Source organism: Chaetura pelagica, unplaced genomic scaffold (genome assembly GCF_000747805.2).
Source record: "Chaetura pelagica isolate M959 unplaced genomic scaffold, ChaPel_1.0 scaffold288, whole genome shotgun sequence".
Classification (NCBI taxonomy): Eukaryota; Metazoa; Chordata; class Aves; order Apodiformes; family Apodidae; genus Chaetura; species Chaetura pelagica.
Window position 1 is genome coordinate 267,433 of NW_009954190.1, and position 27,748 is coordinate 295,180.

Consider the following 27,748-nt stretch of genomic DNA (forward strand, 5'->3'; position numbering starts at 1 on the left):
GAAAGAGTGAAACTGAACTCAATAGGACTGTTGTCACACTCAAAATGTGGAAACTCATTTCTGTTTCCTCTGTGTTTGATTTATAAGCCTTCTGCTTGAAGCTGAGGCAATACAGACACTTAATGAGATAATTAATTTGAAAAACACCAAAATAAATAAACCGCAGCAGTCTCCAAGACCACGTGTTGGTACTTGAATTAAGTAAAAGCTACTAGCCAGAGTTATAACTTATTCTCTGGTACTGTTTATGATCAGAAGCAAAAATACTTACATTCGCTGAAAGCTGAGATGTAAGGGTAGCAACTTTCTCTTGTGATGCAACCAGCTCTCTCCGAAGTTTCTGAATTTGCTAGGAGAAAAAAGACTGCTGTCAATATTTCAGCAATTTCTTTTTGTTCTGGGTTTTGTTTTGTTCTGTTCTCTAGAGGGATCCCTAATCCCTCTAGAATTTACAAGTTTCACGTTTTAAACTCAGAACTATTCAGAAATACAAATTATTAAAAGTTGGCACCTAGTGCTTCTCCAACTGTCTCCTTCATCCCTGTTGAAGGAGCACATATGGGCTAATGCTTAGTTACTTCATACTTACAATCCTCTGTTTGCACACGTAAGTGTTTTGTTTTGTTTTGCTTTTACCAAATCCTGTAAGTTCTAAACCCATCCTTAGTGCAATCAATGTTAGCAGATCTGGATGATGCCTGAGATTATAGAACATTAAAAAAATTGGGTGAGGTTCACTTTGTTTGACTGTAGGCATGATGCAACTGACATATGTTAAATGTCTACATTAGATGCAGAGGAAGTGCCAAAAAAGTAAATCACCCACTACTTCAGACACAGATTTTTGCTTCATGGAAGTCTAAAGTTAGATGATGTACAGTAATATTTTTTTCCTCTAACACAGTACTTCCTTCAGTCCCTGTGATTCAAACATGCAGCCTCTTTAAACCTTATATGTCTTTCAAAAATTTCCTTGCCAACTTTAAAAAAATGGAACTTTAAATGTGCCTGTTGGCATGAAAATAAACTTAATTTTAGGCTCTTGTATCCTTTTGTGAAAAGAGAATCCTTAAGAAAAATATCTGTTTACATTTTGACCAGGATAGATATCTAGCATGAAGCTTGTGACTTATTTAAAGCACATTTTACCCTATTTGAGATCACACAAGGACTCCAGGCACTACACTGAACTTAAGCATAGCATAGAGTTTCACCTTGAAATCTCTTTCATATTCAGACATAGAAGAAATTTTTCCAGACCAACGAAGCAAAATGTATAGAACAACCCTAGGAAAGGGAGCACATATTATTCACTAGTAAAGACTATTGCAGTACTTTACTTTCGTGTCTCCTATGAAAACCAACAGGGAATATCGCAGAAGCTCTAAGAATGAACAAGCTCCTGTACATCTATGATACAAAAATAGCTAGGTCATTTACACTAGCTCAGAGCAAAGGAGACAGATCATTGAGCTGTTCTGTATCCTGGATTGCCCCTTTTCTTTTTTCAAGTTTTCTCTTTGGTTTTCAGTAGCAATTATTTGACATTTCTGCTTAAGCTACACTTTCACCATATTCCTGCAACTATACAAAGGTAGTTCTGAAGTGCTGTTTGACCTCTGCTGCAAGACCTAGATACTAAAAAAACATCATGTAGAAATACACAGGAAATAAATGTTTCTTCACCCTATATAAAAGGCAATTAAATGAGGAATTGTCATTTACACTACTAAGCTATGGCATGCTGCTTTAGCTCCTTTGTATTATCTTTCAGAGAAAGGAGCTTTAAAAATTCATGTCAAAATTCTATTTAAATATACTGTGGCAAGTAAGGAAGAATATGTTTATTTGTTCAGCTTCCTCAATATCTTCTAGTTGACTTTTTCTCTGATTAGAGTAGTAAAAATAGGAGCAGCATAAATGCAAGAGTTGGAAGGTATGAGGCTCTGTGAAGTGGAAGTGTACCCCTTGGTGCTGCACTTTATTGCTGTTAGTCCTTGGTGCTCTTTTAATATAACTCTCTCTCATTTTGAGGAAGGCTGCAATTTTATCTAGCTGCTGACATGGCCTTGTCACCCATTCTTATACCCTGCAAGGAGAAAGAAGCTGTTTTGCAGCTCAGATTTGATTTATATCTGAAATCAATCTGCGTTGCTCCAAAATCCATCAAAGTGGTCAGTTTCAGAAATGTAATATAATGCAAAAAGTAAGGAACAGGAGTTCAAAGTGAACAACTGAAGTGTATTTCTCCTGAAAGGCAGCACATTACCTAGATTTGCACAGTCCCTTAGATCCAGTGCAGAGTGGTATTAAGTCTGAAATCAGACGTATCACAACTCCTTCACTCAGAAGCCCAATCCTTTTTGACTCTTGCCACCTTTTCAGAATCTCAGCCAGGAGACATTCTTCAGCGTGATGATAAGAAAACACCTTGTAGTGCACTAGAAGCTGCATCAGCTCTTTACCAAAACTTCCCAAAGAGTGGTTCAAATAATCAGTGTCATTTCCCCAGCATCTCAACCGTTTAGCCATAGCAGACAAACAATTACATTTTAAAATAACATAAAACCATACACAGCTACAGAAATGAAGAAAAAAATTTACCTCTGAATGTGCCTTTTCTTCTGCCTGGAAGAAAACAAAGAAGAAATGGCTTAGAAACAATATAAAACATAACCGTGGTAATAGAAAACAAAAGCCAGCTATGCTGAAGTGAAATGAGTATTTTCACGGATCCATTACATTTAAGGAAGGTATGCAGTAAAAACAATAAATGGGATTCTTTTCAAATTGCTTGGCTAGGCTCCAGCTGAAACTCCAAAGAATTTGCCAGCATACTGACCACATGAAACAGGGAATAAAGGGAGAATAGAAGCAGAACTGCAGCTACATTTCTAAGATACAAAACAAAATTTACATTGCTGTCACTTCATGGATCTTAGTCTGTTCCCTGCAAACTTTTACACCATAATGATTGTTCTGGCTCCTGGAATCATATTTGCTTTACTGTATACCAAGCAATATTCCTAACAGACTAATCCTTGCTAACAAAAGTTGGCAGCATACCAGTAAAACCTATATGGGGGAAGGTGAGGGATGAGTGGTACTTGCACTTTAAAGCAACATCTTCCATCCACAGTAATGACCAAAATATTGAGGAATACCAAGGCATGCTAAAGTTTCAACTTAAACTTGCTAATAAGATTTAATAATTTTAGGTGTTTTCCACATTGTTATGAGTTGTGCCATATAATAATGCTGTTTACTCAATAGTATTTTTCACCGAGATAATAAACTAAATCATTGCAAAGAAAACCTTTGAAAGTCATCATATTTGTAAGCATGGGAGTATTCTAATTTAGGAGGCATTAGGTAGATGGAAAAACCTGGCTTCAGTGGGATTCTAATGGAAAGGAATGATGTGATCTGAGAAAGGAACCCTTTTGTAACAGAAAATAAGGATCAGTTAATGTACTGGAAATCAATGCACCCCATGGTCTGAAGTTGCCCAACTTCAGAGAAGCAGTCTAATACTGTCAGGAAGAGAAGTAAGCAGTAAAAGGAAAATATAGATAGAAGAATTAGCTGTAAATAAAACTAGAAAGACTAAGAAAACACAATGTAAGGGTTCCTCAAAAAATTTCCAGGCATCTGGCAGTATCTATGCTATTTCAAATAAAAGTCTGCATTAAGTAAAACTTTTGTGCTGTTAGAATTTTAATAACAGATTATAGAAATGTTTTCTTATTTTGCCTGCTGCAAGCGAAGAAGACTTTTTGAAATGTCGCTTTCCATTTATCTACTAACAGTCAGTATAAAGACTGAAATGCTATGCTGTTTTCATGTATAACACTTGACATAAACTACTGTAATATGTGGTACATCAGAATAATCATTGTTCTATTTACCAGCTGATACTAACATTCCGATCTGGGCTCACAAAAAGGAGATCTGCCTACAGAAAAAATTGCAAGTTTATTCTCTTTATTGTCACTTCAAATGTAGTGAATGAGAAGTCCTCAAAGATCAAAAGAGACTGTATCCCCTTATGAATTCTACTATGCCAATAAAAGCAAAAAAATTTAATATATTTGGGTTGGTGGTCTTTTACTGAAACTGTCATGTTGGGATTGTGGTCCCTTGTCCTTAGACCACTGGCCCTGGCTGTTGAAGGAAGCGCTACATGTTGTTACCAGATGACTCCTTTGCTGTACAAGGAAGCGCTGCCTCTCTCCCAGAGTTCAGAGGGGTGGCTCCCATAAAGTAAATGTTCTGGGCAGTATAAGAAGTAAACCAAAGAGAAAGAACTGGATTTGAGGCATATTATCAACTTAAAACTTAGAACTGGGCAACCAAATACACCTGAGCAATTTTTCTTTAAGACTTCATGCTGTCATCATTGTAGCCAGCACTCTGTCATTGGTTCAAGAGGATCTGAAAGGAAATATATTTCTTTATCCCTGTAATTCTCCATCATATGCATGCATCCCATCCTTGTAAAGATATTTTTTCTTTTTTTTCCTAAGACTTAAAATATTAACATACAAATGAAATGTCCTTACACATCTCCTTTGAGCTTGGATTAGCACAGTTAATGAAGTCTAGGGATTCTAAGTGTAGCCAATGCTGAGAGGCAGTGTGAGAAGTATAGTTATTAACTAAATTGCAGTGTCTCACCTACTGAGCAGGAGGATATTAAAATTGGAGACAGCCTATCATAATTTACACTATCACACATCTTTTTCAACTTCTGGAAGAGCTAGGTATATTCACAGTCAAAACAGAATCAGTATTTCAATCCTTCCAGTACACTCACATGGCATACATTTCTGTGAAATAAAATGTTTGTCTCTCTACGTGCATAACTCTACAACCTAGATTTCCAGTCTCTTCAAGTAAGTCTGGGTTGGGGGGAGGGGGGATCGAGAGCATTGTTGTCGGACCTGAGTCAAACTGTGACAGTCTCTCTACGTGCATAACTCTACAACCTAGATTTCCAGTCTCTTCAAGTAAGTCCTGAAAACCTAAAGGTAAATCAACAAGAAAGGCAATGCAGAACTTATCTCTTTGGACGTACTGCAATGGCAGCAAATAATAAAATGTCTCTTACAATCTTCAGCTTTTCAGCTGTCCTTTAATGATAATATATAAAGATTCTGATCTTCATTTAGTACTTTGAATATCTCCAGTGATAAGGCTGCAGAAAAACACCAGCACCAAGATTCAAGGCAATGTTTGACAAATTTGATAAAGACACTTATGGAAAGGCAGCTGCTTTGTCACTCCTGCATAGCGATGATAGGCTCTGTATAAAAACTTGAATCTAGTAATGTTACATGTGTCATAACCCTGTGAAGCAGTCCCTTTCTGGAGAAAACAGAGCACTGAACCATGATGTTGAGTAATGAAAAGTTGTGTTTTCTTTCAGCTGATGTGATACTGATTGCCAGCCTTTCCTTTTTCTACACTCCCCTTGTGCATCACCTTCTGATTAACTGCTGAAAAGTTTAAACTTTTTTTTTTTTCAGAGGAAGAAGGGGATCAAGCAGGAGAATTTCTGATAAAAAATCATCCGTAAAGGTCAACTCTAGTAATTTTGTCACACTAATTCCTTTCTTGGCCTTGGTAGATTTTTCTATAACTTCTATTATCCTGTCTACATAATCCATAGTTTAAGGAGTCAGGCTTAACTGCAATGTGAGTTCACAGTCAGACATTTCAGAAGACGTTCCACTGGCTTACACTATGGACTTTGATGAACAGTTTAAAGTTTGCTTTGCAGGAAAAATAACATTCTCTAATATCATGGGACTTAGGTAATATTTTCAAGATATTCAGTAATCTCGAATGATAGAAGGTTATATAAATAAAAAATATTAGTAAATCCTTGCTGCAATACATCACACCACAGCAGAGATATTTCAGAATTACTGACTGATCAGATACTGATGACTGTGTCACTTTGCAATTTGATTTTTACCATCTATCAGTTTTATAACATTCTTCTAAAATTTTATATCAAAGCTTGAATTACCATTTTGGTCATCCCTTCCATGCAAACTGGTCATAGTGTCTCACAGAAAGGGAAATAGTAGTAAAGATTTTTCCACTAACAAAATGGAGGTTTACTTTGAATGTGCAGCTAGTCTGTATGTATATTCTACCTCCCCAAAATAATCTGGAATTGCTTGCAATTTGCTGCTAAAGCCTGGAAAACCTAATCTGTGTGTACCTGATGTTTTTAGACATGTTCCTCTATAGACTATTTCATTATTATAGTTGAAAATAAATGTTCCTGATTTATTGCAGTACAATTTTAATCCTTCTAAACCTCAAAGCATTGAAAGTTTCACGAACAATGAACAAGAACAGAGGCAGGCAGAATGTTTTTCTAAAATGTCAATACTTACCGTAGAGTAGAGAGAGGATGTGCTGGAGACAAGTGATAATGAGGACCCATGTACTTTAAAAAAAAGGAAAATAACATGAAATATTGATGAAAGCATAAAATTTTCCCCATGAAGCTCAATAAGTAAACATATTTTTTAAATGAGAACCAATCTTCCACAAAGAGTAATTATGAGCAATTATTTAGTATAGAAGAGCTATTGATATTTTCCCTGCACTTAAAAAGATTGTTCTATACAGAAAAAGCACTTTGCTGTGAGAGCAAGCCAGAGAGATTCAGTATCATCACCAGCAAACCAAGCATCACTTTTATTGTTTTGTCAACAAATCACTTGATAAACACACTCTTGAGAGAAACCAGGAATTGAGCTATTTATAGACCAATCCACAGCTGAATAAGAGACTATGCTTTGCAAAACAGCTCACATTCCCTGGACTGAGCTCCTGGAGTCTGGTCAGCTTGTTTCTCCCCTAAGCACAAGGCAGACCTGAGCATGTTGGCATTTGTAGTCTGTGTGAAGGGGCTCGTGCAAGATTGAGTCCCATATTTACACTAATCATCAGTGGAGTCAGCCTCAAGAGCACCAAGTAAATATTGTAGGACTTCAAATAAAAAAAAAAATTAAAAATAAATAAATAAATAATTGGGTTCCTGGCCTCTCTGAAATTGGCAACCAAAGAATAAACTGAGACAAAATTGCCCTTCTGCTTCCAATGACTCTACTGAGAAGAGATACACCACCACGGAATTTGAAAGAAGATAATTTATTTCATTTATATTCATTTTTGGTTCAGAAGAAATTTGTTTAATATTCATAATCTGCTGGGGTCTGGGAAATAAATTTATTTTTGTTAATACTGGCATCTCTATGCCAAACTGACAATACAAGAACACTTGAATTAGCCAAATAGACTTTAAATGTAATTTTTTAAGTGAGGAAATATTTATAAACATGGTACACTGGCCAGTGAAATCCTGTTGCTTTCAATCTATCATTGGTTTTCAGTTTCTGCTTTAAATCCCTCAGCTAAACTCCCATTCTACTCTCACACACTGTGACTCTACTCTTTACCTAACTTATTTCACTATAACCTTCCTCAGAGTTCCTGTGTTAAGTAAAATACATTTAGCCTTCCAACAGCATCATTTCATGTTAATCTATAATGACCATGTGTCTTGGTTTGAACCAGGATGAAGCCAATTTTCCTTTTTGTTGATTTTTTTTTCTCTTCAGCAAGCTTTCTTTTAACTAGTCACACTGTGTAGTTTAGTTTTCAATCTAGCCAAGTCTCTCTCTTTTTCTCTCTCTTCTTCCCTACCTGGGTAGGAGGGGGAGGGGATCGAGAGCGTTGTCAAACCTGAGTCAAACTGTGACACCATGAACTGCACAAAACTTTATTATTGCTGCACTGACTTTCATTTACTCAGGTTGATCATGGTTGTCCAGTGCAGCTGGATATGAAACATGATAAATGAAAAAGCTTTCATCAAAGCCACTGGTGACCCATTACTGAAATTCTAGATTTAACACCTATTTTCTATGCATAAATAATTTGCCTTGTTTTCTCTATTATTCTTCCAGTGTTTCCTTTGATAATTCTCCTGTTTCTCAGCAAAGGGTCTGTAGTCATGTATGTCCTTGAATTACATGATATGCTTCTGTGCATTCAACCATCTTCTCTGTGCTGACAACTCACAGCTTGATCTGTCCTGCACCCTACTGCTAGCATTACATATGCAGATGTCTGCCTGACATATCATCTAAACTACAGAAGAATTAAAAATTAAAAAGTATTAGTTGTCCATTATTTAATGTAGGACTTTCCCCTCTGGCTTTTATATTATAAGTGTGAGCTTTGGGAGTAGAGGAAGACATTTTTATTTGCTTATAAAGACCACTTACACTGTCATTGCTGAGCAGTGAGCAAGAGTAATGAGATGATATTATGGAATGAATTTCCATTAAATTTGAGTGGGACTGGGGGGCTTTTGTGAGGGTTTTTTTTGTGTTTTGTTAGGGTTTTGTTTTTTTTTCTTTGGTTTTGGTTCTGCTTTGCTTTTTGTTGTTTTTTTGTTTTTAATTTATATGGTGTGAGACCTTTGTGCTTGTAAGATTTCTGCAAATAATCAGATTTACCAGAAACGTTAGGCAGAAGAAAATGTTACAGTGCATTTAATTATGCTCTGTGGTTAAAAAAGAACAAAATCCAAAACCAAGGCAAAAAATAATCCCAAATTCCAGGCGTTGTACTTGGCATTAAAGAAACCAGACCAGCAGCAATATTTTGAATAAAGAAAGGAGTAAGATCATATTAAATGACAATCTAAATACAGAAATTCACACAGTATTTGCTGTAGGAGTCTGCAGGAAAGTGGGGAAATGAAATGACTACAAAAGAAAGGGGATGCTAAGTAGCACTGACATTTGGAAAAAAAAAAAAAGGAAATACAGGAGTATGAAAGAAAGTAGGAATACAGGATTAAGAAAGAAAGTACTGATTTGGGAAATGGTTCCACATAAAACTAGTTGGTTCATGACAACTAAGAAAGTAGGACTAAGAAAGCATGGAATAAGAGTAGTCAAGGTATGCTCAAACACTTCAGATTTAGAGGCAAAGAGAATAAAATAATTTTCGAATAATGATTTCCCTTTCTCCAAAATTTCTGATAAAGGACTTGTATGTCTATGACATTCACAGCATTGCATATTACTGTGCGTAAGAAATAACATCCATGCTTTATGGTAAGAAAGTCTTGTGAGTCCAGCATAACAAAATTTAAAATGCTTCACAAAATTATATAAGTTTTTAAGTTGCAGATGAAATATTTTAACATTTTACTACACTTTGGAGGCCTATTTTCAGGCCTGTACTGGAGTCTTTTGGCTGATCCAAATAGTAACTCAGTCTTACCTTCTTCCATGCTGTCCCTGAATGAACCTGAATGACTAATTGCTCGTGGTCTCTCTTCTAAGGATGTAGCACTGCCACACAGTTGGGAGTCATCATACAGATCAAAAGAAGTGTCTTGTGCTGGGATGCTGTTTGAACGCATCATACTGGGTCCAGGAAGGTTAAACTGAGAGAGGTTGGTTGGACTCACTGGAATACAAAACTTGATTAATGAAGCACGTTTCCACTAAACAGATTTTGGTTTTGCACAGATTTGTAATGTATGGCTAACATGGTTAGTTAGATGGACTTCATGCTTGAAAGGCTTTTATTCCTACATGCAAAACCACCACAAAAAGGTGAAGCAGATGATCTCTGAGGACCCAGAGCTGGATTAAGCTAGTCCTGTAAAACACATGGTAACGCTAACACTGGTGTCTGAGTACATAGTTGTTCACTTTGACAGCCCAAGACAGAAAATCGACAGGAGAGATTAAAAAGTTAAAAAGGACTAAGAAGTTGTAAGTATTTTTTTTTAAGTAGCTCTTTTAATAATTCAGTATCTGTATTTTTTTTTTTTTTGCTATATACTTATCTTACAAACTGCTGTAAAGAAAAAAGTTTATTGGCATACATAAGACATATTTATCCTTAGATTTTCTACAGCCCCTCCCACTAGATTTGGTTATAACTCCTGCACAGGCCAATTGAATCTTATGATAATAAATAGGAGTATTCCAGTCACTCATGGTTGAAATCCAGAACAGCGTTTATGAACCTACTTTAAACTTTTGCAAAGTTTGTTTGCCAGTAGGAAGGAAAGCCTGCTTATCGTTCACCTGGACTACACTAACTCCATGCCTAGAAGAAAGAGCTAACTGTCTATCCATATTCAGCCTTGGTGTTAGGACTTTTATTTCAGATCATTCAAGAAGTGCCCTAAGTCATAAACTACCAGAGCAGCTGTGTTGTGAGACCAAATTATTCTGTAGGGCTATGATAATGAAAAAAAACAAAATACAATGATAAAATAAAATTTAAAACCCCATGATCTTATTGCTCTCTGTTGTGAGTACAAGAACTATGAACAAAAAGAGAAGATAATTATAAGCAGAAAATTATAGACTAAGAGGAACACTGCCTACAAAGAGCTGTGTCTAAAACTACTGCAAGTACATGGAAGAAATCCAAAGCAGTGGCTTGCTTAGGCAGGATCCAATTTCAGTTTTAGAAGTTGCTTTGTTCAACTTCTTTTCCCGTATGTAATAAAGACCAACATTTGTATGTCTGATCAAGTTTCTTTTAGTGATTGTAACCTACAGATGCCATAATCTGTGATAGAGTGACTGAAGTGTGAATGCTTCAAAGGTTGCTGCTAATTCCACAGTAAGAAACTAAAAAGCTCATTGTGTACGTCTAGAGCAGTGCAAATAAATGGTTTTCTATTAATCATTAAAGGAAAAAAAAAAATTAACAAAACTTAATTTGTGTTGGATTAATCTGAAACAAGATCCAGAAGAAACAAGTCTAAGTCTTGACCTGTAATCAAATAAATCTGAAAGGTGATTCACATCCTATGAGTTTATATTGCATTCAAGCATAGGATTTGGATTTGGCCCAGTTCAGTTATAGCCAGGTCCAGCCCCCAAAGTGCCTTGGAAAGGCCTATCTCGAAGCAAACTTGTATATAGGAAAAAAGCAATGTTTAATGCCTGGGTTGACATTCCCTAAATTCAGTGGAAATCATCCTACTGGCTGTGAATCCGAACTAGAGCCTAATTTCCCGCTCTGCCTCAGACTTTCTTCTCCTTGGGCAAATCATAGGGAATCTGTGCTTTTTTTTCTGCATGCAAAATTGGAGGTACCCTGGCCTACTTCATAAAAAAAACCCAACACATTATCTTCCTTTCATTAGTGATGTACCACAATATGGTGATGGAGATGTTAAAAGAAATTACCTAGTTTGGCAAACTAATAAATATGAACTGTTGAATTTTATGATTCTCTTCTAGAGTGGCAGAAACAATGAAGGGAATCGGTATTTACCCAGGTTGGAAAAGTGATATTTTCCAGTTGCAGATGAAGACATAGCTGAAGGAGAAACAAGCGGGGACTGACTGCCAGTGTCTTGCAGGCCTCCAGTTGAATGGGACCGTAGCCATTCCTTGCCTTCCTCCTGACTTGTCTGCCGGGATGATGGAGTATATCTGAAAAATCACAGCTGACATTCTCAAAACAATGACAAGTTGGTGGTTTGGAAAGAAACAGGTGTCACATAAGGACCCTTCACCAATTAGATAGAACAAAACCCTTGGAAAACATCAAGTCCAGTAAAATGATTAACACCAAGGATTTTAACAAGGTAAAATTTACCATCTTATCACAACAGAAAAAAGTACAGGACTTGAGACCCGTTCCCATTTCATCCCCCTCCCCAAAACAGCATTCCCTTCCTTTGAAGAGATATGATGATAAACTGTAGAAGACAGACAACTGAGCTGAGAGGGAAGGACTTCAAAGCTACAGGGAAGTGCGCAGGTTGATGCAAAAGCTCGGCAGCTGTATGACTGGGGTGGGGAATGGAGAGATTAGAAGCCAAGAAATGTGAGTAGCAGCTTGCAAAATGATCTCTGCCACAGATCGTGTGGACAACTGGTTAGACGAAAGGAGAAAAACAGAACAACTCTGAAAAAGGAGTTTGCATGGACAGGCTGTCACTCTGAATGCCACTTGGAAGTGTGTCCTGCCCCAAACTGGTAGGAGGAAAAGGAACAGGAAAAATCCACAATTAGTGGTAACAAGTTCTCTGGAGTGGAGAAGTCTGGCAATCAAATAACTAATCAACTGCTTCCTATGTCAAACCAATAAAACGAGTGCAGCTTGACACATAGTCTAACATGGAGAACTGACAACTCACTGGCACAGCCTCTTTTGGCTGGGCTGGAGGAAGAGCAATGCTAGCAGCAGTTAAGCATTAAAATGTGCAGGCAGTGTGGGTCTTCAACAATAAATTGTTTTCAGCCTTTTCTGCAATCCCCTGCTTCATTCAGCACAATCTCCTGCTGAGAAACTAGCACCTTCTTCACCACTGTCAGGAGCCATGAGTGTTCCCCAAACAGCAGAGAAGACAGGGCTTCTGGTTCCCTGCCTTCAGGCTTGCAAGGCACAAGTATTTCTGCTTCGATGGCAGATTAATAAATGTGTAAGTTCTCATGCTGTGCTTGGGATTTTGTATAATAATATACAGCATTAAAACATCTTGTCCTGATTAAATATTCGCTATCTCCCTTCAAAAAGACAGTTATGATCTTTGCCTATAAATGTGGTAGAGCAGAATTACTCAGTGGTTATCAGATCAGAAAGATGGCAAAATGAGAATTCAAGATCTGGGCCTTGGACTCGGATCTCTGTACATTAAATCAAGCTGACACTTTTTCTGGGATAACTGGTGAGGTTTATACGCCTATTAGCTGTTTTCCCATTCCATCTCACTTTCAGATTTCAGCCACCATTACAATTGAATGGCCACAAACCTCAGTCATGCCACTGTAGCCTTGCAGGGTGCCCTTTATGCTTCTTTCATGTCCTCCACCTTTTCCATTCTCTCCCAATCCAAAATGATTGTTTCAGAATAACAGGAAATTTGATTAAATTATTTTAAATTAATGGATAGTGCAGAACAGCAGCAGGTGCTTTCTAGTGACAACACTTTAGCACTATCTTAACATTTCTTAAAATATTACTGATCAATAACTCAAGAGATTTAAATGTGTAATTTCAGTGACCTGAAGATTGCAAAGTGTCTGTGTGCAGGCACATATATACCCTTGCTTGCCAAATCTCCTTCCTGGATTAGGGAGGTTAAGGAGGCTGCCATGCCTGATGAGGCCAGACAAGTTACCTAATGATCCCTTCTTTGGAGCAGACAAGAGGGTGAATTACTTCTGTTGCCTGTAATGAAGGTAGCTCTAATTAGTGGGGAATTAGTAGCAAAACTGTACTTTTAGTATTGCTGGAGAGGGACCAATAAGACTAGCGGGAGCAGGGTTCATTTTATACCTACATGCTTTGGATATTAAAATAAGCAATTTTAAGCCTTATCATTTACTAGATCTTCAACTAAAACTGCACGAGTGTTTGCATTTAGAGTTCAAGTTGAAATCCACCTCTAAAGCTTTGATTTTCTCAAGAATGTTTCCAACAGTTAGTCCCATTGAATTGCAAAAGTATCTTATTTTGTCTCATAGCTCACCAGGATTCAATGTCTCTAAAATTCATTGCATAAGGAAATTATACTTAATAGTATTTACTTTCCATTGCATATCTTGAAAAGAAATTTATTAATTATGCATGTTTGGGTTTTTTTGTATCTAAATATCAAGAACTCTTGTAAAAAGGATCAACAAAAGGCGAAAGAAAAGGAAGGAGTGTAGAGAAGGTTACAAGAAAACAGAGAAGCAGCAGTCATGCTCAAAAAAGTATATACCTTAATCCCTTTTTAGGTAGTGTATTTCTGTCAAGCTGCATGCTGTTAAAATAAAAAAAAAATCCCTAAGGAACACAGTAAACAGGACTGTTCAGAATTACAAATTTTTAAAGGTCTAGATATGTGTGCATAACAGAAGGTAATTTAGTGCTTTTTAATTTATCTTTCATGATAAATCCCTGACTCATTTGAGTGGACAGTAGGACATGGACTGCTGCACATTCGTTTTTCATCTAGACATGCTCTGGGCTGGGTCAATAGTAATTTGGAGACTGCCCAAGTAAAAAAGAAGTCCTTCCTTGAAATTTCTAACCTTCCTACAGCTTTACCCTGTAATCTGTATGAGAATCATATGGTCACAGCATGAATCTTTATTTTTCACAGTTGCCTATGATATACCAATAGATTTCCAAAAGAAAGGAAGGTTGTGGCACCTGCTAGGAGACAGCATGGCCTTGCCAGAAGCCAAAAGATAGCTCTGCTTGTAGAAGTCAGAGCTAAATATACAGACCCTGGGCATTCTGTTGCTGTGGAGCTCACATAGTAGGGTGATGGTGGGAAAAATGTAAAGTGGCACCACAGCAACACTGCTCCGTATTTACACACACAAAGTGGCAGAGTGGCTGATCACTGGCATTCCATCTATGGCTGGAAATCTCCTAATTCAACTATCATCACTAGAAGGGCACCCACTAGCCCTCCTTCAAAGTAAGTGTCATTCGCGGATTTCCTCATAAAGACTTGGTAGATCAGTCCCCAACTAGTGTGGGTTGAATTTGAACTAGTTATCACGGAGTAAGTGTTGCAATCTTCTTCCCTTAATAACATAATTTAGTGTTTCCATATGGATTAAATTGCAAAATGGCTTTAGGAAGTTTTTGTATTACATATCATAATCACACCTCTGAGAACAACACTAACTTAGGATTCTTCTTACCCAGGAAAACTATCATGCCACTATTAAAGGTTGTTTTCTAGTGTGCTGGGCACCCCACTGCCATGTGACCTTGATCCAAGTAGGTGAAGGCAGTGAAAATACTGTTGGTGTTAACAATCTGTTACCACTAGGGCTCAGTTTAATGGAATTAAACTCTTACTATCAAGAAGTTTTATAGGCAATTTTACTGGTTTAATGAGCCCCTTGTTCTGCACAGGGAAAAAGCAAACAGAAGGAGAAACTAAGCTTGATTTCAACACAGGCTGAGCTATCATGGTCCATGTCAGAGTAGTCAGTCCTCTATCAAACAGAGGACTAAATCTGCAGTATTTTGCTCTCAACATAGCTAACAAGACCAGGAATGGTTGATGAAAAGAGAACATTTGAATACATGGTTCATTTAGTTCCTTTCAGAGAAGAATGGTGCCTTGATGACCCTTTATGAACCTCTAAATTTCAATGCAAATAAATATGATCATAATAACAAAGTTTCTTGTGCATATACTTCAAACATCCTACTGAACAACATTTTCTAATATTTCTTTAACTTGAAGTTTAATGTATTTCAAAGTACTTTATAGCACATTATATAAGAATAAAAGAGCCAATCAGTGCTGCTTTCAAGTCATCCACAAGTCAACAGCTATATGTTAATCAGACAAATAGGCTAGGAGTGACCATAGGATTTTGCTAAAAAACCTTTTGAATTCAAGTATTCAATTGAAATAGATGTGTTTACTTCTCAATATAAGTGTGGATTTATTACACTTGCATAAAAGTGAATGTAGCAAACACCTATTCTGCTGTTTGAAATTTAAAATAATGTAAAGATGCTCTTGTATTTCAGATAATTGTATGAAACTATTAATGATAGCTCTGTGTAATGTTCAGATCCATAAAAGCCCATATCTTTTTAATATCTGAACGCATTCTTCCACCAAGAAGTATTTAACTTCTACAGAAACTGGACTTCTAGTAAATAGAACTGAACTTTTACATGCTATGATCCCATTAGGACACTATCAGCCTCTATTCTTCTCTAACGATATGAAAAAAAGCCAGCCCTTTCCTGAAATAAGCAATGAATTAATGGAAATCTGTCTCTTTGGCTCAAAACAAATACCAATATAGTGTGATGCTGAAAATACTGTAATATTCCTGACATTTTCCTTTGCTACATCAATAGCCAAAAGCAGTCTTGCAGGAAGATGCATACAGATGTAGGCTGAAGTATGTCCATTCCCTTTTGTTTATTTTGCACTGCTGTAACAGTCTGCAAGTTCTCTGGGGTAAACCACAGGAAGTTTTACAGTTCTCAGTTTCCTACCTGCTACATCTAACTATTTCAGAGCTGTTAGGGAATAAAACAAATAATTGCAAGCTAAAAAAACTCCTGTGGAGGTCTAGGGAAGGCTGGGCTGAGCTGATTTGAGACTTCAAACTGACTTCTCACAAGTGGCTGAGCACACAAGAAAATCTGATGCAAGATGCACTCTCATACCTTAAAGCAACAATCATCAACTATGGTGATAATCTAAACCAATGGAAAAGTCTCAAAGAGCTTAGGTGGATTTCAAAGCACTTTCATGGCCCTCAAAACTAAACACCCTTTTAAAGTAAACCACAGCAAACCAGCCATGTAATTAGAAACTACTTCCACCTTGTTAATCTTAAAATGCAGCCATTATTGCTGATGAAACCACTGTTAATTTCTGCATTTCTGCATTCCGCTCAGATAAAGCAGAAGACAGATACAAATCTGCAATGCCCAACAGCAATTAAGGATTCAAAAGAACTATTGGTGATGTGTCCACCTGGAAAACGTTATCAAGTAAACCAGTGATATTTCACCAATTAACCCTAGCATACAGTTTTCTTTTAGAGTATAAGTACCTGTATGATTTATTTTAATCCTTCTAAATTGTTGTGAACTAAAATACAAGTGTCCACCCAAAGAGGTGGATACACTGCTATAACAACAGAAGTAGACTTGTGTACATAAATACTGCTAGTGCAAAACCAGACAAAGTTCTGAAGGAGATGCAAATTTTGCTGAAAAAGCAGTATTTTGCTAGTATTTACTTAACATATTTTCTGGTTATTACAATGTAAAAGAATCTGGTAGGATCTGATGGCTTAAAAAATGGATGTGGGCAATATTTGATCATCCCTGTAGGGACTGAGCCGTGCGAGGTATGAGTGGGCACATGTGGCAGAAACCTTGCAGACTTTCTGTCTCGAGGACACGTGACTGCTTTTTCAGAGGCAGTCATGGCCTCCCCTCCTTAGTAGGAAACATAGATGTACCCTGATATTTTGGTCCCATTTTCTGGGTTCTTTCCAAGTTGGAAGAAATCCTTCTTAAAACTTGATGTCCCCAAATCTTCAATTTAAAGCCTTAATATGAAAAAGTAGAATGGGATAACTACTTGCTAAGATTTATACATGATGTTTTCATTTTCAAAATAACTGGGAAAATGTTTTGCCCCAACAATGGCATTACAACCCCTTAGACACTGCCTACATTTTGGAAACTATCCATTTTGTATTTGTGAAAATACATCCTGACCTGTTATAACCATTCAGGCTAGTAAACCACTGATCACTTGTCTTCTCTGGACCCTCTCCAGCAGTTCCATGTCTTTCCATGCTGAGGGATTGAGAGCTGTACACAGTGTTCTAGGTGGGTTCTCACAGGAGTAGAGTAGAGGGGCAGAATCCCCTCCCTGGCCCTGCTGGCCACATTTCTTTTGATGCAGCCCAGGATGCAGTTGCTCTCTGGGCTGTGAGTGCACGCTGGCAGCTCATGTCGAGCTTCTCATCTACTACTACCCACAAGTGCTTCTCCTCAGGACTGCTCTCCAGCTGTTCTCTCCCTAGCCTGCCTTTGTGTCTGAGGTTGTGCCCACCCAGGCACAGGACCTTGCACTTGGCCTTGCTGAAGTTCAAAGTTGGCATTGGCCCACCTCTCCAGCCTGTCAAGGTCCCTCTGGATGGCTGTTAATGGCTATTAAACTTATGGCTGTTAAAAGGCTATTAATGATAAATCCTATGTTATCTGTTACTTAACCCCTTTTGTTTAATATGTTCCAGGAACAGAGGCAAACAGGCCTCACCCATAAGCCTCTTGTCCTCCACCCCAACCCTCCTCCTCCTTTCGTTCTTTGAAACCTTTTCACTCCCAATGATTTCAGGGCTATTTCATACTGTGTCTTAAGCGGGGAAGTAGAAAGTTCATCAGGACCAACAAATCAGAGTAATCTTTAAACTTTTTATTGCCTCTTAGCATTTTTGTCATTAGTGATACTTAGCTATCAAATTGCAGGTAATGCTTCAATGAAGAAAAACCTTTGTATAATCTATTGTTAGCTCTCTCTTCTCTTTATTTTTCTCTAGGCTTTCTCTGCATAAACTTTGTCACTTACTAGTTGAATCGCATTTTGTGCTTCGGTCTTTCAGACTTTGTCTTAACATTATATTAGTAAATGTCACTATACAAACTGCTCACTCAGTCTTTTGAAAGCTCAACAGTTACTGAAGAAAAAGAATAGGCCTCTTTGCAGATAATTTCTTATGTCATGCCAAGCTGCAACTAGTATTGCCAGAGGCATCTCAAATATAGTCTGAGTTTACAGGAAAAAGTACATAAACTGCTGCCAAACATCTCTGTCTCCAACATTGCAAACCAATGCTTTTGTTGTAAAAAAATGCTTTGCTACATGTAAGTTTTACTTTATAAAACAGTTTAGAAACAACACAGCACTTATAACAGACCTTTCAGAAAAATCAAACTGCAAAAAGCCTATTGGGGGTATAATTCAAGAAATGATTTACCATTTTGTCTAGGTACATATATTTGTTTTGAGGCCAGATCAACATGATAAATGGCTCTCTCTGGACTCAATCATAATATCCCCATATGGACAAATCTGAAACTTAAAAATATTGCCAAGGGCAAAGTATTTGGAACCACTGAAATTAAGTCACTGAACAAATACATAAAGTATTAGTAGTGGGGGCTGCTCAGGAGCTTATGCCAAACCATTAACATTTTAAATGTGATGTTTAACATCCTCTGTATAAATATGATCTTTGGCATAAATTCATACTCTTTCATATCATTCTATTGACCTCACCATTCATATATGTAGCACTAAAAATTAATGAAGGCTTTTATAAGCTAAATATTAATAATTAGCTTTATAAGAAATGTCACAGCCAGTTCATGGCACAAAGTGTAAATTAGTACTTAAAAAACAAAGGCACCATGCAAATTATAAAGTATTCATGTATCAACATAATTTTAGCTACTGTTGTTAGCATACATTATACTGGTACACACATATGTTTTATGCTGTTGTAATTATATTATTAAGAGATGTGATTTTAGCTGATGTAGTAATACTTATGAATGCAACATAAAAGAATGAAATGTGTGGAGTTTCCATCTAGATTTGGCAAAACACTGTTTAGGTTTTGGTTGTTTTGTATTTTTTGGGAGGTTGTTTTTTAAGTTTTTTAATGCTGATTCATTGAAAGTGAAATCTTTCCAAGGAAAGGATTGGCATTGAAAAATCTCTGGGTTCATATAAAGGGAAAAAATCTTAACATTTTATATAAAAGATCTTTGATTCCTTAAAACAATTATGTTGTTAAACAACTAAGTTTAACCTTAAAATGTTTAAAATATTTCTGACTGACTCAGCATAATTTGTTTCTTGGATCAAAGGCTAATGAAATATTTATTATTGATTTGTCAGTCTCTACGTAAGAGAAGAGTTTCTGTTGTCAAATCTTGAAAATTTTCACAGAAAGTGAAAATTATTTACTGCTTCTTTCTTTTTTCTCCTTTGCAAAAGTCAAATAAATATATCACACATACACACACAAAAATAAATGAATAAATAAATCATGATACAATGTGACAGGGTGGAAGCACCACTTTATAATATAAAATAAATGGTAAAATATCTGCATATAAAAAAGAGAAAGCAGAGGAAAGCCTTTCTTTCTCTTGTTTGTCTGTTCCAGACACCCAGCAAGACTATGCATGTAGTGAGGGTCTCAACCTGTAAACTTTCTCCCTGCCAATGAAATTGCATTTCAGTAAGGAGCTGTATAATGATTACCATGGAAGAAACAACTTGTCAGGACTGGGCATTTTCAGGTAATACTGGTCACCTGAAGGCACGGGCCCACGAGCTCTGCTTGTACTTTGAGCTAATGGGAAGAAAACTGGTGGGGTCCCACTGCTGGAGGAGGCCTGCTAGCAAGAGGGCGGTAAGACATCTTTGAAGCTGCCAGTTGCTGGGACAGCAGGCAGATCCAGCAAGCAGGGATCATTATGTGCCTTTAATGAGACATTTTTTCTCTTTTCTGTCATTGCTCTCCAGAAAAAGGGGAACAAAAAAAATTCTAAAGATAGAAAAAGTACTTGTAAAACCTTAAAAGACAGTTGATTCCAATGCCTGTCAGCTTTCATTTCTTCCTTCCTTTTTAACATAAAGGACTACACCACTAATTAAACAGTGTCCTTTTAGGAAAACAGGTGGAGGGATGCTGGTTTTGTTGGGGTTTTTTTGCTCCTGTCCTTTTGCCTCTCACTTGTTTTGTGGTCACTGTATCTATAGGCAAGCTCACCTTTCCGAAAGAGTAGATCTGACGCTTCCAGTCCTCATGAGCAGGCTCTGAACCTCCTGAGTGCTTGTTGTCAGTCCAGAGAGAGAGCCATGATGGCTAAGAGGAAGGTCAATAGACTCGGAACTGGTGTGAAGGCTAGTCATGGACTGGTAACTTGGTGTGTCCTTACTGCCCGCTGAAGAGCTGCTCAGGTTTGCAGCCCAGACAAGACCACCTGATGTGAAAGAGTGCACTGAGGCAGGACTGGAAGCCAAGGAGTGACTTAAGCTTACAACATCTGCATTTAAGTCCGAAGGTTTACTGAAGAGGGGGCTGCTGCTACCACTTTGCCCACCTGCACTGCCCATGCTGCCTGTGCCCGAGGATGGCGAATCCAGGCTGCCTTGCCGTGCCAATGTGGTACTAGGGCTGGGCATTGCCGATGTGGGTTTCACACCTTCAGTACTGGGTGCAGAGGCAGCTTTACCACTTGCCTTGGCACCAAACAACCTAAATGTAAAACAAATAGCTTTAGAGAAACTGATAGCCACATTAAACATTCATGGCGTAACATCCTAAGAGCCAAACTACACATTTTTAATTACCTCTACTAAAATCATGCCTACCTAGATGATCAATCACATGCCAAAATTAAATTCTCTTAACCATAGCACAACAATGAGGGTTAGTTTCATTAGCAACAGATTTCATTCACTCCTGTTCAGATGTGTTCTTTGCACATACAGATCCTCCCAGAGAGAGGTAAGATAATCATGTTTTTGTCTTACTAGTGCATAAACAGATTACACTTTCACTCAAATGCAGTAATGAAGCATTCCCACAGCTAAGTAATTTGCTTTTAAACACCTCACTTTCATATCAGCTAAAATGATTGTAATAAACACTTGCAAAATCCTTCACAGTTTAATAAACAGCTAAGTATTTCTATAAAATTTCCCTCTTGTTCTTTTGCACAGATGCTCATGCAGTCATTGGTCATGTAGTACCCATTCAGACACAATAAACTACACTGGAGCTAAAGGGGCTCGGTTTGTCTCCAAGTACAGTCAGGATTGAGATGTGTTTCACAAAATTGCTTTCAGCAATTCTACAGAAGAATTCTACAGTGGTGATGATAAAAAACCCCATCAAAATCCTCTACAACTGTTGAAATAAAAGTTCATGTGATGACTTAATGTCTTACTGAAGATATTTTAAGCTGCAGTTAAGGTGCAGCTAATAAATTAATAAGAAATAAATGCAAAAACTTACTGCGATATAAAGTAAGCAAGGCTTATGAAAGAATCCATTTTATCAAGTCCACAAAAATAGTCTGCAGCTCCCCAGCAGCCTGGAGATGCTGTTTTAGTACCAAGGCACGAGAGGGCACTATTGTTTTTTTCTTGAACAGTGCAAATGTTACATCCCAATTTATACTTCATTCGGATTTATATTTCCAGAAACATTACAATAGCGCATTACCAATTGAAATTTAGCTTTGTTTGTGATGAAAGATGTAGAAAAGCTGCTAAGATAATGAAAAGTTTATAGCTGGAGCTGCCAACAATGTGAAAGCAAATGCTTTATTTATATATTAGAGCTCTTCAGTTCTCTGACTGGGATATGGCATCATCTGTTCCAGTAAGAGAATGTGTCCAAACGTGGTGACCTTCTTCCCTTTGGGGGATTTATCAGAGTATTGAGAGGGAATGCCTTGTGTGCCTGAACATTATCTTGAGTTGGAATTGACCCATATGGATCACTGACTACAACTTACTCTATCCTTCTAACTGTTGTTATAGGAATGTACCTAACAATGCTCAAAGCCCAAGAAACAGTCATTTCAAGTCTGGGGAGGTCTTTAGGCCTTAGAGAAATAATTGTGTGGTGTGAAAAAGTATTACCCTTTGATTTGTTTTTTAACTTGCTTTTCTGTTCATGGCAAAATATGTCCTGAAAAGGCTTTTTGTCCAGTGCATTGAAAACCCCTGGCTTATACACTGTAACTTCAGGAATTCATAGAAAAGCACTAACCTTCGAAAGGTGGGTGACGCGATATCTGGGTATTTGGATCCTGGCTGCCTAAGCCCCACTGTGCCAGAGGCACTGGCTGATGTTGGGCTGGATTTGGGGGAACTGGATAGTGAGACACTCTCAGAATCAGACACAGCCACTTTCTCCTTGTCAGTCTGGTTGATGGTGACAGGGCTGGACCTCCCAGAGCCGATCTTGCTCGGCTCTCGCAGTTTGGTGGCAGCAGCACCCGCAGACTTGCTGCTGACATTGGAGTCAATGCTGCTGGTGCTGGAGCGGTGGCCACCCCTGCCTGGGATCCCGCTGCCGCTGGATTTTGATGGGCGAGGCAAGCTTCGGTACTGCAGAGTTGTCTTTGAGCTCACGTGCAGGACACCATCATCCTGGTTCTGGGAACCATCTAAGCTTGTTTTCCGCCCTGCGTTGGACTTGCCGCCGATGGCTGAAGATTTTGGCATTTTCCCTAGAGTTGCTGACCCACTTGTGATAGTCGCTCCACTTGAGGTGATTATGGTAGAAGATCCCATCCCGGACTTCTTGAATCCGAAAGACCCTGTAGCTGTTGATCTACCAATGCCAGAAGGAGGCTTTTTTCCTTCATCACCACTGCTTTTTCCTGCATCTGATGGAGAGCGCTGAATAGAGGCTCCTTTCAAGGGAGTTTTCACTTTTTCTGAGGCTTTTGCATCATCTGTTTTTCCTAAATAAAAGTACATTTGAAAGGTCACTTGTGTTTAAGTTGTAATGTCCCAATATCTAACTTCAAAGTTATATGGTTACAACTTCAAAATGAAAAAATACACAAACAGAAAAATTACACTAAGAAAGGAGACCGTTTTGTCTTTAGTCCACCATCAGCAGTCAATAGCAGGTATGATACATTACAGTGAAGCATTAAGTATTAAAAGCCCTAAAATCTCATGAGAACTTCCAGTTTCATATATAGCTGGAGTGCACAGACATAGAAAATTATCCTGATTGAAATATTTGGCTTTTCTTTTTTTCTGTTAATGGTATTTCTATATGTAGAAATAATATTTTAAAATAAAGGATGATGAGCAATTAACATTTCCAGAAGTATTACCTTAATTATGCATGTAGAAATTAATGGGATTTATTGAGTTCTTTGTTTTTCACAGAATACATACTTTTAATATATAACAAAGTTTGATCTGATTTTAGTTACACAAAATTATCAGAGAGATAATGTTATCGTGGTATGAATAGGTATCAATTACATAAGTTAACAATCTTTGTCATATCCTTGATAGCTTTTCAAGATTTTAGATTTTCTGAGAGGCTGCCTTCAGTACTGCACAATTATGTACCTATTTATTATATATTTCCATGTAATGTTATTGTGACATTCAGAAAACTTTAAATAAGATAATTTCTTTTGTCTTCAAAGAAAATACCCTCTTTCTATATTACGAACAGCAAAAAAAATGCCATTTCTTTTCTAGTTTCTCTTTAGCATCTATTGTATGTTCCTAACAAGGAATAAATATTCAGCTTAACAAAGTATTTAATTCACTTTTCAAGTGATTATGGAAGTTTTGGAGGTGGGCAGCCTAATTTATCTTAAGAAATTAAATTGTAATAAAGAGCAACACCTACAAGTCATTTTTTATCTAGTGCACATTTTATGCTTCACAAGCACATGCACATGCCAAGATATGAATCTGACTCCCACACGGAGAACACAAAGGCTATTAGTATTAGATTAAATTAGAGTAAGGTCTCAGTTGTTTGTTGCACAGTGGTTGCCTACTCATGTTTAGCAAAGCAGATTTGGGATACTTAGCTTGGCATGTGGTAAACCTTCTAGTATCTCCCTTTTAAATTGCCACTACAGGAGTGTCATTTCTGCATCCATGTGACCACTGACCATGGAATTGCTCCTCAGAGTTCTGATAGACCAGAAGCTGACCAATATTTAGCAGTACCAAATTGCAATGGAACAAAAGAGGCTCACAAAGAAAGGAGATCTTAATTTGTTACCTTTGCAACTGAAGGTTAAAGCATACTCGTGCAGTATTTTCTCAGGATATACCAAAGGTCTAGAAAATGTCCACCAAGAATTGACATTTCTCTAGTAAAATGACGGATTAGATGTTCTTAACAAAGATGCCTTCCCCCAGTTTTGTTGTTTGGTTTTTTTTACTTCAAAACTAGATTGTGTAAGTGGTTATTACTTCTTAGAGGCCTTTCAATATTGGGTAAGAAGTCATCTAGCACTGAAGAAAGTGTGTAAAAAATGTTTTTTCACAATTTTTTATCTCTTAACAGTGGTCTATAGAACACCCACAGTATCTGGAATGTTCAGCTTTAGTTCATAAACACTGATTTTTAGTCTTCTCTTTTGAATGTTAAATCTTTTAATCTCAGTTTCTAATCTTTGGCCATTTCTATGCACATGTTCAATTATCAAAGGTACAGGCTTTCTGGAGAACAAAGATAAAGCGTAGATGACTCCAAAAAATACTTTTAAGAATTCCAGAAGGGATGCTGACATACTCAAATGATAGTAAACCAAATTGCAATCACAGTTTTTGGTATGGATACGTTCATGTGCAATTAATAAATTGTTGGCATGCAGTGTAGCAAATGAACAGTTATACAGATGAACAAGTTAGTACATTATTATAATCTTGGCTTGCAGTCATTTCTGAGAAGAACTACCAATATGCTTCCATTTCCTCATCTGTCTCACATTTATAATATTTATTTTTAGCCTGCTAAAGATTCTTACTGCTTAATTCTAAGTATAAAGTCTAAATTTTTAAAGCTGTAATCTGAACTACGGAAGTTTCCTACCCGGGGTCTTGAGTGCACTTGTTCCTGCTTTGTGCCTGGACTGAGTTGTTCCTACTTGTGCAGTCATGCCTCTCCTCCAGGATCCGGTCTGTGAAACAGAGAGTGATGCTTTCTGTCCTCCCTTCTCTGACTCTTCAGACAGCCCTGAGGGAAGGCCTTTCCACTTGCCACTGCTGTCTACGCTGCTGTCAAAGTCTTCATCTGGTTTCTTCAGCTCTTCAGTGCTGCCCCAAGTTTCGCAGTCTGTAACTGAGCGCTTCTCTGAGTCTGTCTTCAGCTACAAGAGATTTGCATGAGAAATGGTCAGTTTCAGCATCTTCAATATATGCTGATTTCTTAAATCACAGAAGGGGAGGAGAATAAGCACATTGATTTATTTGTAGCAAGGGCCATTGAAAATTCCCTTCTAAAACCTTATTATCCTGATCCCAAAAGTTTAAAAACATTCCCACCTGGCAAGACATTCTTCTTTTTTCTTGTGTTTTCATAAGATTTCAACTCTTTCCTTCATAGATAAACCATAATGAAGTGAAACATAATGTACTTTAATCATCAGTGATAATACCCTATTGTATCTCAGCTCCCTCCAAATTTACCAAATTAATTGCTGTGCTGAGAGGTTTTACTAAAAGCTTAAATTAGGGAATTTTTAAATATACTACTAAAATAACCTCAGTCTGGTTTCTTGTCTTTTCATGCTTAAGCCTTGTTGGGACCAAATTGGGAACATTGCTTCCAGGAGCACTAGGTATGTTATACCACCAGTGAGCAAAATCATCAGTGCTACAGCTAATGGCTTTTCTACTGGTTGGTCTCCATTGAAATTAATTGTTTTCAATAAGAAATTCATTCTAGCTATATCATGGGGTCACACTTGTTCTTAAAATCAGACCCATGTGGAAGGTGTTCTAGAGAGGATTTAACACCCCTGTGGCATCTGCTTTCCCTGTTGCTGGCTGATAAGGTTGTGCTGCAAGAAGCAGTCCAACAAGACAGACAACACAGAAGCTGTGAAAGCAGCTTAAATAGAAACGTTGGAGACACCCTGTTTTCCACAAGACTCATGTTCTTTGTGATGACAGGCTACTCACTGCAACCCTACCTCCTGCAGCCTCCTGACCTCAGCCTCAAGCCTTATTTGCACATCAGCATCTCACCAGTCCTTTGCCCCTCTTTAACAGCAAAAAGGAATGCTGCTCACAGGTATCACTGTGCATTACTTTTATCCGATGTAACTCCAGCCCTAGCTTCATGCAGCCAACCTTCACGCAAACTGGAACAGGTTCAGGGAAGGGCTATTTATTGTTCTGTGTTGCCACAACTCCCTCTCCGCAGAGATCCCTCTGTTTCTAGGCAGTGCAGTTGTAAGTAGGATTAATACTGATTAGATGACGGACAGAATTATCAGTTGCTGTTTACATATTTGTGATTTGAGGCATACAAAATGCAAAAGCTCTCTGCACTTTGTAATTTCCTATGTGCTTTGGAGGCACTAGCATAGAATTTTGCGTAAGGATTGATGAGAAAAGAGCCCAAGCAAATATCTACACAAATATTGCAGAGTCCTTTAGAAAAGACTTGTCATTAGTGGTGGTGTCACAACATGTGTAATGCTCCCAGAAGTTTTCTCATAAATGAATGGTTATAAACACATAGCTATATATTTTTTAAGCAAACTGCAGCATTTCCAAGAAATTACAAGTATGATAGTTTCTAAAAGCCTCTCTTCACCATTATTTGATCTGAAAAGCAGTATTAACTCTCCTTTGATAAGAAAACAACAAAAAATATGTAATTTCTTCCTCAGGCTATAGCCAGCTAGCACTGCTCTGATAACTTAAAAGGACTGTAAAAGGGATCTCTGTTGCATGAGTATGTCTTACACCTGCAGAACAGCTGGCAAAACACTTATTTATACTGTTCATCTCAGTTTCTGGCTGAGATTGCAGGCTAGCATGAAGTACAGTGCCTTCGGATTACTCTGCCTGGTAAAGGCAGACCTGATAAAGGTCTGTTCCTAGCCTTCATAACATAAAGCAGCTTTGGCAGGAAAGCAACATTTGAACATGTGCTGCATCTCTATCTATCATTGAGCAAATTGAAAAACCCACAAAGAGCTAAATGGGCAACCAGAGATTTCCCAATCATGATGATGATGCAGCCAAACAAGTAAGCCAGGACTAGCTGGCCCTCAGTGTTGATGTGAAAGTGAAGTGAATGATCACCAGTTAGCAACTGTGGGAGACTCTGATGGGGTGGGAAGGGTAATGATAAGGGTTGAAATACTGGCATTTGTGTGAGCATCTTTGCATGAGCATGACATCGGTCTGAAATCTGTCCTGTGGATTAATCTTCACTCCCAAAGTAACTTTACTTCCCCATTTTCTGAAGGAAATGACAAATATCTGTTTTTCTCCTGTTGACAAAGTCTTCCACAATGTACATCTACAAAACAGATCTCTGAACTGCAAGAACCAGATGCCTGCAGGAGACTAAATGGAATTGAGTGTCAGTTTTGTGTCCCGAACACTTGACATCAAATCACAGGAGGCAAC

General features: G+C 37.7%; 1 protein-coding gene across 2 annotated transcripts in view; it reads right to left on the reverse strand.

Moving 5' to 3' along the window:
• Positions 1–27,748, reverse strand: part of NAV3 (neuron navigator 3) — a 277,623-nt gene that overhangs the window by 39,016 nt on the left and 210,859 nt on the right. For both annotated transcript variants that reach the window (XM_010003059.1, XM_010003058.1), the window contains exons 14-22: positions 25,194–25,470; positions 22,377–23,076; positions 20,364–20,852; positions 13,787–13,828; positions 11,347–11,507; positions 9,322–9,510; positions 6,411–6,463; positions 2,605–2,628; positions 272–349 (exon numbers count right to left, since the gene is read on the reverse strand). In XM_010003059.1, coding sequence (XP_010001361.1) covers positions 272–349; positions 2,605–2,628; positions 6,411–6,463; positions 9,322–9,510; positions 11,347–11,507; positions 13,787–13,828; positions 20,364–20,852; positions 22,377–23,076; positions 25,194–25,470 — 2,013 coding nt within the window. The remainder of the gene's footprint in view (positions 1–271; positions 350–2,604; positions 2,629–6,410; positions 6,464–9,321; positions 9,511–11,346; positions 11,508–13,786; positions 13,829–20,363; positions 20,853–22,376; positions 23,077–25,193; positions 25,471–27,748) is intronic.